The sequence below is a fragment of the Cyanistes caeruleus genome, chromosome 1, assembly GCF_971803275.1.
Source record: "Cyanistes caeruleus chromosome 1, bCyaCae1.hap1.1, whole genome shotgun sequence".
Lineage (NCBI taxonomy): Eukaryota > Metazoa > Chordata > Aves > Passeriformes > Paridae > Cyanistes > Cyanistes caeruleus.
Window position 1 is genome coordinate 141073144 of NC_141701.1, and position 10652 is coordinate 141083795.

General features: G+C 44.8%; 1 protein-coding gene across 1 annotated transcript; it reads left to right on the forward strand.

Annotated features, from left to right (window-relative positions):
* Positions 1-457: 457 nt before the first annotated feature.
* Positions 458-9613, forward strand: KLF6 (KLF transcription factor 6). The gene is made up of 4 exons (XM_086864279.1): positions 458-993; positions 3864-4437; positions 6175-6298; positions 6727-9613. The coding sequence occupies exons 1-4, from the start codon at positions 892-894 to the stop codon at positions 6776-6778; spliced, it is 852 nt and encodes a 283-aa protein (XP_086720405.1). The 5' UTR covers positions 458-891; the 3' UTR covers positions 6779-9613.
* The last annotated feature ends 1039 nt before the right edge of the window (positions 9614-10652 follow it).

The window sequence follows — 10652 nt, forward strand, 5'->3', positions numbered from 1 at the left end:
CCCGGGACAGACGGGACGCCCCAGCTGAGGCCCGGGGGTGTCACGGGTACCCGGGACAGACGGGACGCCCCAGCTGAGGCCCGGCACAGCCCCGGCCCGGCTCCGCAGCGCCCCCCGCGGCCGCCGCCGGCAGCGCCGCGCGCTCGCCGCTCCCCTCCCCCGCGCGGCCGCCCCGCGCGCGCACACCGCGCCTTCGGAAAAAAGCAGCCGCCGCTTCGCCGCTTTATATACCCTGCTAAAAATAGCCTGCCGCCGGGCCGGCCAATCAGGAGGGGGCGAATTTCGAATCGGGCCAATGGCGGGAGCCGTCACGGCCGGGCTCGGTCACGCCAGGAGGAGCCGCGATGTCTGCCGCTCGGCGATTGGGCGGCTCTGACGTCATCGGCACGCGGGTCGCGGGGCGCGCGGCGGGGATTGGGCGGCGGCGGCGGGCGGCGCGCCGGGATCACGCGGGGCGGGGGCGGGCGCGGGGGCGGGGCGGCGGCGCGGCCGGGCAGAGCTTTGAATAGGGAAGTTTTGCGGGGGGCTCCGCTCGCAGAGTCCGCGCCGTGTTTGCAAATATTGGGGCCGCTCCTGCGCCAGGTCCGCCGGCCGCGGGAGGGGGGACAGCCGAGCGCCCGCCCCGGGAGACGTCCTGCCCTGCTGTGCGATTAAACTTTGCATGAAACTTTGGGTCTTTTTTCCTCCCCGAGCTCCTCAAGGAATTAATATATATCTCTATATATACAATTTTTTTTTCTTCTTTTTTTCATCTCTGGAGGAAGGGGGGGGGACTTGGAAACTGAGAGCAGAGGTTAACACCCCCCCGCACACACCCCGCAACCCCTGCACATAAAGGAGGCATCTGTATTTTTGGTAACCAGCACTGACTTTGTTGTTGCAACTTGAGACATGGATGTTCTCCCAATGTGCAGCATCTTCCAGGAACTCCAGATTGTGCACGACACGGGTTACTTCTCAGCCTTGCCGTCCCTGGAGGAATATTGGCAACAGGTAAACGAGGATGTCAATGTTGTTGTTGTTGTCGGGGATTTTTTTTTAAGCCGTATTAAAGGATGAGCGGATTTAAGAAAGAAAAAGAAAAAAAAGGCAAAAAAAAAAAAAAAAAAAAAAAGAGAAAAAAAAAAAAAAAAAAAAGAGAAAAGAAATCAAGCCCGAGCGTCAGCGAGGAGTTTGGGGAGAATTCAGCACAAATGTGTAGAGATGTTTTGGAGCAGGTGTTTCGGCTTTGAGCAGACGGCTGTCTGGGGGGAACAGTCCCGAGGCGGATGGAAGGAGCTGCGCATCCCCGTCTCCCCGTGTTCACCGCCGCCGCTGCCGGGGGCTGTCAGCGCCCGCGGCCGCTCCGCTCCGCGGCCGCCGCTCGCTCCACACCGAGTCCTGGCAAAAGTTTTGTGCTTGTACCAGGTCCAGACTCCACAGCTGGGTCTTGTCATCCGAGCTCCCTGCCTTGGCCAAGGGCTGCTTTGCGCCCTGTGCTGTTGGTTTATGCTTCTTTTTTTTCTCCCCCCGTTTTTTGTTTGTTTTGTTTTATTTTTTTTTCTGCAAATGTATACTATTATTGTTTTTGTTCCTGGCGAAGACGGGGGAAAAAGCCCTCCAGGAGTGTGGGTACTGATGTCTGTGTGTGTGCATGTGTACGTACATGTACGGAGGGTGGCTGCTCCCGGCGCAGGGAGCTTTGTCGAGCCTGTGAGTTGTCAGTCATATGACAGCGATCCCCTTGTGCTAATTGCCATGGCCGGGAAGGGAGAAGAACGGAGGCTTCTTCCCTTTAATGGACATATTTTTTTCCCCATGTTTTTCCCCTTTCTCCCCTTGTTGCGGCCCGAGCAGCGGGGTGGCCGGGTGTGACAGCCTCGGGGGAGCGGGGCCGCAGCTGCGCTCGCTGCCCGGCGGGGGCTGCTCAGCCCGGTCCCCGATCAGATACCTGCCGGCTTCGCGGAAGGACGAAGGAGCCTTTCCCACAAGGTTGAAATGCAAAGTGTTACAACCTTCACATGCCTACTAATTGTATGCAATGACTTTTTTTTTTTTTCCCTCCCCCCGCTCCCCTTTCAGAGCGGCAGCTCCATAGTACGTGATTGAAATGGAGCTAAGTAGTTTCCTTCAGGCATTCGGGCTCTTGGCGAAGCGCCAGCCCTCGTTCCCAGTAGCCTTCAGAGGCATTTAAACTCGGAGAGCTTCACTCTGCTCCCCATTACTAATCTACCTAATGAGGAATTTAAATTAGCCGGGAATATGAAAGTTTAACAAGATCTTAATAAATGCTTTTTTTGCTTGTTTTCACGGAAAATCAAAGCACTATTGTGCTGTCCCTGTAGAAACCCTTCTTGTTTTTAACAGCTTTGCAACCCAGTTCCCTAATTATAGGCAAATACATAAATACCGTGTGCAACAGTGAGTTTGGTTTTTGGGGTTTGTTTGTGGTTCTGATTTTTCTGTCCAGTTTTTGCCTACACTCCGAGCCTGACCAGAGCATGTGACCCAGTTTAGTGGAGCGGTGCTGGGGGAGAAAGGAGGCTGCTCCCATGGCGGCAGATGGAAAGGGGCTGTCAGGGGAATGTGTAGCATTTGGGACCGGGTTTTGCTACCGGGCTTGGAAAAGATGATCTTGCTAAAATAACTAGAGTTTGGTTTGGAAACTTGGTGTGTCCATTTTCTGTGTAAACCTTCCATATGGATCATTTCCTATAGTGGAAAGAATAATCCCAAAACATCAGCTTGTTGCCATAACAGTTCACGTTCTTCTTATTTTTTTTTTCTTTCTTCTTTTTTTTTTCTGTTCTCTGAAAAATGGCTAGAAAGTCAGCAGGGTGAAATGAAATTGAAACCCACAGTTTCACCCATTTAGGGTGGTTTTGTTTTTTGTTTTGTTTTCTTTCAGGGAGTCCAGGGGAATGTGGTTGGGGGAAGTTGTCCATGTACTGTTACATGTACATTTGCAGAGTACTTTCTTGGCAGATGGTCATGGTTTTAAAAGGAAGTCTTCTTTGGCATTGCGTGAAAGAGAGAAAGAGATGACTCACACAGTTGCACTCTTGGCCAGTAGATAAAGTTCTTGTTCATTGTGGGACTCCCAGCAGGACATCAGAGTAATTTCCCATTCACATCCTATAGAACAGGACATTTCTATTCTGGAACTTTTTTCCTCCCCTCTCCTCTGTTGTTGAAGTTCTCCATGTTCCTCTGAACACGCATGGGAGCACTTTGAGTTATATGGTGTGCATGCCAGTGCGCTTGGAAATGACATTCTTTGAAAGTGGAGTGTGCTGTGTTCTCATGCACAGGAAATGGGAGGATGTCTGCTGCTCCATTGATGTCCCCAGAAGACAGGCCGGCAGCTCGGCAGCCATGCTGAAATGTGGCTTTGTTTTCTGACACAGGGTTTGGGTTTTAACTGGGTGTCTGAGCTCTTTGTGTTCAGCTGGGTCTTTTCAGCCTCGTGTTTGTGTGAGAGAGATACAAAACAACTTGAAATTAGTCAAGGTGCAAGAGCGAAGTGCAGTTTTATGTTGTGGTTCTCTACGGTCCTTTTCAACATCAGCCTGCTGAAAACACAGATTTTATGATGAGAGTGATGATAATTTAACTGAGTCATTAGAATGCTATTTTGGAAACCAAAGCTGACTTGCACCTTCAGCTGTGTGTTTGAACTTCTGCCCAGGTCTTGAAAACTGATTTCTTTTCATCGTAACAGTCACCTAGTTACGGCTTGAGGAGCCTTTAATTTGTTTTGAACCCAGAAACCTCAAATCGAATGTACTACATTCCTGCATGCTTTTTGAAGTGTAAAATAATTTAGTTTATTTTTAAGCAGGCCTGTAACTTTTCTCTTTTTTTCTTCCTTTTCTTTCACCTAGACATGTTTGGAGCTTGAACGGTATCTTCAGAGTGAACCCTGTTACGTTTCTGCATCTGAAATCAAATTTGATAGCCAAGAGGATCTCTGGACCAAAATTATTCTGGCACGTGAGAAAAAGGAGGAATCTGAACTGAAGAACACATGTGTCCCAAAAGAGGACAATCTTGCTAGTCAGAACTTAGAGACCAACAGTTTGAATTCTGACGTGAGCAGCGAATCTTCAGACAGCTCTGAGGAGCTCTCACCCACAACAAAGTTTACCTCTGACCCTATAAGTGATGTTTTAGCCAGTTCAGGAAACTTGAGTTCATCTGTCACTTCCACTCCCCCATCATCTCCTGAGCTGAGCAAGGAGCCTTCTTCCCAGATATGGAATTGTACGCCGGGTGAGTTGCATTCGCCGGGGAAAATCCGTACCGGTACCACTGGAAAGACTGCAGAAAAAGGTACACCCTCCAATGGTGACACCTCGCCAGATGGCAGAAGGCGTGTTCACAGGTGTCATTTTAACGGTTGCAGGAAAGTTTACACCAAAAGTTCACATCTGAAAGCACATCAGCGCACTCATACAGGTTAGTAACCCTATGCTTATTAAGAGCTGGCAACTACTGTGGGGAATACCCCTTGGTGGTGGTGGTGGTGGTGGTGTCAGAGCATTACTCAATCACTGGGTGGTAGCCCAGGTTTGGAGAGATGATGTAATAGTAGCAGAGGCTTACCAGCATGGGCAACATCACTTCCTCATTCTCTTCATGAGCCAGGGCACTTGCTGGTGGATTAGGCTGCTGTCACAGCAAATAGGAGCCGCTCGTCTAAGCAGGCAGTTGTTGGGAAGCTGCAGCAGCATGCGGTCTTCAGGAGCTAAGGTCCAGCCAAAATAGGTGCCAGGCCTTTCTTGACAATTATTTTTAAAGCAAAAGTGAGCTATGACATTTTTGCTAAAAAAAAGGAATGTGTATCCAAAAATCAGTCAGATCACTAAATACTGTAAGAGCTTGTTTTAATGCTTGAGTCCATATCGGGTCTGTTTTATCAGACATACCAAGCCTTGATTATATCAAGTATAGCTATATTTGTAACTCATTTAACACTTATGCATGCCATTGTTATCAGCAAAAAATCTTGGAAAGCCACAGTGTATTGTTGTCCTCCTGACACATCTGCCCAATTGGACTTAAAAATGTACGATCTACTGTATCATTTGATCCCAAATTACTGAGCAACAGCATTTTATTGTTATGAAACCTGAAGTAAAAATAACAATCCAGTGTGTTATTGGGAAAGAAAGTGAGGAAGATAGACACTTCAGGGCTTCTATAAATATTTTATGGTTGAAGTAGCCTGCTGATGTGCTTGTTTGAGCATTATTATTTGACATCTCTTTATGACAGCAGTTAGATGTGTAGAGCTGTGTCTTGGCTCAGTAGTCATGGCTTAATGTGAGGAACTGGCATGCTCTTCTTGGTGTACCAATCCAAACACCTATATGGATGGTTGGATTTTATTTTTTCCACCCCCCCCAAGATGTGGGAAAGAGAATTCAAGGAAAAGATTCTATTTTGACTCATGAGCTCAGCATTTTGTGGCTTTTACAGGAAGTCTGAGCAAGCTCGGATGCTCCCATTGTCGTGCAGAAGTCAGATAAAACTGGATTATTTCAAGAGAAAAAAACAATTTCCCCCGAAACTGTGGTTGTTGAGCAGACATAAATAGCTGCCAGGCTCAGAAGTATTGCAGAACTGGTGTTCTGGTGCTGTCTGGTTGAGAACATTCCTGTGAATGGAAGTGGTATTTCTTGAATGCTGAAATAGCAGTGTTCAAAGTGGTATGCAGGCTTTTCCAAGAATAAGTGGCTCAGCAGAAAGGAGGTTGCATGTTATGCAGATGAGTGAGTGACAGAGGACTTTGATGCAATACAGTAGCCTAATTGCATTTTGGAGCCTAGCTGTGCTGTCTTTAATCACCTTTATGAGGTGAATGGTACCTGTTTGGGAGTAAGCCTGCCATTACGGATGAACAGGAATGGTAGAAGGCTGGATTCCTTTGTTTCCTGGGAGCCTGTTTAATTGCTTATTTTATTACTATTATTTTTCGTAAGAATGAGATTATTTGATGTGCTGTTGCAGCAAGATACGTAGGAATCATGTGGATGAATTTTGTGAGGCTTCTTCGCTTGCGTGTTCTGAAGCATTCAGATAGGTTAAATAAAATTGTCTGCCTTTGGAGCAGTGAAGGAGGTTTACATAGAAAATGATAGCACCTGTCTTTGAATTAAGTCATGACTAACATGTAATCTGCTTTCTTTGTAGGGGAAAAGCCTTACAGATGTTCATGGGAAGGGTGTGAGTGGCGTTTTGCAAGAAGTGATGAATTAACCAGACACTTCAGAAAGCACACTGGTGCCAAGCCTTTTAAATGTAGTCACTGTGACAGGTATGTGATTGAAATGCACCCTTTTAAATAGTTATTTTTAATGCTAGTTGGAAAGCCAGTCTAGGCTGCTTTTTGCTCGTGTAGGAATTATTTGGGAACACATCCGTGTCTGGTAGTTTTAAGGAACTATTGCATGTTTAGGCTAGAAAAACGCTTCCATTTTGCCGATCACTGGGAGGTGGCTCGTAGCCTGATCTTGCGGATGAATGTTGAGAAGTCCACAGTGTTGCCACCCATCTGCAGAGCTCCTGGGTGCCCACAAACACCTCGAGTACTCCCGTGTATCCCAGGAGTGCCAAACCCCTCCTCCACCAGCTGTGTTTTGGAGCAGCAGAGCGAGGGGAGGTGCCTGAGCCCCGCGTGTCGCGTCGCGTGTCGCGCGTGCCGGTGGCCGTGGGCTAACGCGCAGCCTCGCTCTTGCCTTGCAGGTGTTTTTCCAGGTCTGACCACCTGGCCCTTCACATGAAGAGACACCTCTGAATGGGTCAAGAGGTGAATCCTGCGGGCTAAGAGGCGTCAAGGTTGAAGAGCCTTGAGCGGAGGGATGCGTGTTCCAGCCAAAGCATGCCATTTTGCACCCTACCCAGTTGCCTCCAGGACCTCACTTCCTTGAAGGTCTTTTGAGGGCTAATAAGTCATGTAAGAACGGCATAGCAACCGCGGTGCGTGATGTTTGGGGTTTCCTGGACTCATACACTGGTATCTAACCTTCTGAGTGGCTCCTAAGCCTTTGCCGTGAGCATGTGCACTGAGAATGTTAATGATTGGGCGACTGTATGCGATGAGGATCTCTTGATGACTGTATGCTGAGGCACATTTTTTTTCTTGTGGTTGTTTTATAACTGTAAGAGAAAAAAAATAGTTTGAATGTCTTGTATGTGAGGAATATCTTGTGAGATGGGACGACCACCAATCATTTCCAAGGGGTGGGGGGAGGGGTGTCTGCACCTTTTTAGAGGGAAAACCTGAGAGGGGGAAAGGGGGGAATAAAAAGAGTCAGGATGCCAGAATGGAAACGGGGAAACCTCCCTGTTCCTGTGTGAGAGGAGCTTTAGGTGTCTGGTGCAGCTATTAAACGTGCAATGTGTCAAGTAGCTTGTTTTACTTGCTACAGAGCTCATTTGTAATCCATTGTATAAGCTGTGTATTTACAAATGTAACACAACTATAACTTTTCATTATAATACAAAGGTTATTGCATGGTTCTGGGGAACTATATGCTTTTCCATTCTTTAATCAGGACTGCAGTTTTGATTCCAGTTAAGAGCAGCTAAAATACAATTGGTCTAATGTTACATAATGTATGGAACATGAATAATTTTTTTGTTGGGTGGATAAAACCACTATTGGTTAGAAACTGATTTTTCTCATGCAGCTAATTTTTCTCTTATTTATGCCTTGAGGACTAACTTCTGGTTTTCTAGCTGTTAATGCACTGTTGACCTTAATAATGGTGCCTTATGCAAGTGACCTTCTCTTGCAGGGGGTCTTATACAGGGGTATGGGTGATGCATGCTTTATTAAGGCTCTCTTTTCACCTGGCATTGTACTGTATCAAATGTATAATATGAGGGGAAAAAAGGTTACTTCCAGGGTCCTCCTTCACAAAGACAAATATAGAGAAAAGTCATTCATGTCAGTACAGTATTTGTTTAACTTAGACAATTTGACTGTGTTACAGTATAATGCATATGCCAATTGAATACCTGACCAGTTCTGCCACCTTGAGACATTTTTTATATTGACCTTGCACAACAACTGTGTATATACACACCCCAACTGTACTTAATATGTCAAGTTTTCATACATATTAAAGATACAGAAGTATTAAAAGATGTATTTGCTTAAAAGGCACAAGTTTCACATCTATATATCTAGCTATCTGTTGGTCATACAGAAAGAAACTATATTACTTTTTTTTTAAAAGTGGGCAGAAAAATAATTGTGTATGTATATTTGTGTGTACAGTCTGTGTATGTGTGTATATATATAGATAATATATAAATATTTTTTTTAAAAGGAAAAGAATTAGAACACATAGCTAGAAAATGCCACAGCCCATCAAAATATTCCCTCTTCCCCTTTCCCCCTGCAATACGGTCATTAAGGAGACAAAGAAATGAAAGATACAGTTAATTAAAATCTAGCATTTTTAGAGGCTTTACCTTTAGCTTAATGGTATGCTAAAGGCTTTGTTGGCATTCAGTCCTTCTCAGACTGCTGACTGTGTTTTGTAGTTAATAGGTTGTCTGGAATAGCGTATCTGTGGCCATTTAAGAATGATATGAACCGAATATTGGCATGCTAAAAGAATATTAGCTGTGTGCAGAAGTACACTCGGGTTTTGGCCTTCCAGTTTACTGGAGGACCTGTGAGTGAGCTAGTCGTTGTGGTGGTTGAGCTCTAATTTTACATAGTTCAGCTGAAATAAAGACTGTTTTTTCCTAGAGTAGAAATAGTCTGTCCAAAACCAGTTTTGTTTTGTTTTGTTTTTTTTAAACCAGCTCACTACAGTCGATGCAATGAAACATGTGACCTGTTTCTTTTACTATTAATTATCAGTCTTGCTTACTCTGCTAATATTTTGGTATATCTTCCTGGAAATGTATGTAGATAAGTGGTTTAAAAAAAGTATATGCAAGTGATCTGGTTCTATGGAACACACAGGCTTAAATCATTCTCATTTCATTTTTGGTTTAAATTGCCTGAAAATGCACTTTTTTTTTTCTTCCCCCAAACAGACAAAATTTTCCAGAAAATGGATTTCTATTTACGATTGGGTTTTGTTATATTTTTAACTTCTTATTTGCATTGTCCTTGGCTTAGCCGTAATTCTTATAAATAAGAAATTAAAACAAAAAAAAAAAAACAAAAAAGCAAAAAAAAAAAAGCAAAAACAAACAAACCAACCCCAAACAAACAAACAAACAAAAAACTTGCACTGGCTTGTCTCAATTGTGAAATACCATCAGACTTGTGTGGATGGGGTGGGGCTGTGTGCCATATGTCAAATGCCTGTAATTTTCTTAATAAGCAAGTACATTTTGTTCAGGTGATAACTGAGCCTCAATCAAGCTGAAAAATAAAAAAAAAATAAAACATTTTTGCTTGAAATTTAAGAAGAAAAAGTTTCTATTAGTGAAATTTCTTTTTTTGTTTTTGAAGCACCCTGTTATCTAAAGAATCTCTTTGTAAGATTTTTGTAAAAATTTTGTTTTACAAGATTTTATTTGAAATTGTTTTTTGCAAGATTGTTATATTTCTGTATGAATGTATTTTTTATTGGAATAACATAAAAAGAAATTCTTATCAGCATCACGTGTCTGTTTTCATCTTTCTTCTTTCTAAGTCTTACACACCAGACAATGTCAAGGACTATCTTGCTGCTTTGTCTTGAGTCACATCTGGTCACAGGTGCAAGTGCCTTTGGGTCAGGTCACTTTGTGGAAGACAAGCCCTGTTGGGAAAATAAATTTGGCAGTAGAAACTAGAAGTTCTTCCATATTTGAAAAGCTGCTCTTGACTCATCGTTTGCCTCAGCGGAATAAATAGTTAATGTGATTGTTACTGCAAGACTGCACCTTCATTTCACATTGTTTGTTCTGGAGAGGTGAATGCACATGGGGCGAGTTTGGTGTGTGGGAAAGGAGGTTCAGTGGGCATTGAAAGGGAAGGACAAAGCCAGAAAGGTGATGGCTGGGCTGGAGGCAGGCACCTGTCCTTGACATCTGCAGCAGAGTGCTCACCTTGCAGCTGCCCGGGGAAACCAGCCCAGAACCGTGAGCTGCAGCTGCAGGAAGGGACTGCGTGAGATCTGCCTGCTCCAGGCACACATCTGAGGCTGCTGGAGGGCTGACCTGACCCACATGCTGGTGGTGACCTTCAACCTGTCGAACACAAGCCTCTCTGAACCACATTCTTTCAGAGCAATGGCTCTTCAAAGCATGCCTGGCATGCCCCCTGGCTCGAGACCCATGCAGAACTTGTTTGATGTTGCCTTGTGGCTCCTGCTTCACTCATGCTGGTGTTAAAAGTCCCTCGAGCGTCGAGTAAAAACACTGGCAAAACGGCAAAGTTGTATGCTGAGAAACTTTCACGTGTCTTTGAGCACGTGAATTCAGTTCCTGTTAACGTATCGTGGATTTAGATGATTTAGAAATGGTCTAAAATGATGCAGAAGAACTGAAGTGATATAGATTGAGGGAGAAGCAATGTGGGACCCTTGCCTCCTTCCCCAATTAGCCCTGCAGTGGGCTAGTAAATAGACATAATGCCTGCATTAGGCATGGCAGAAATGACAATTTAGGCAAATTCATGATCTTCAATGGGAGGGGTACATTAAATTTTACCACTG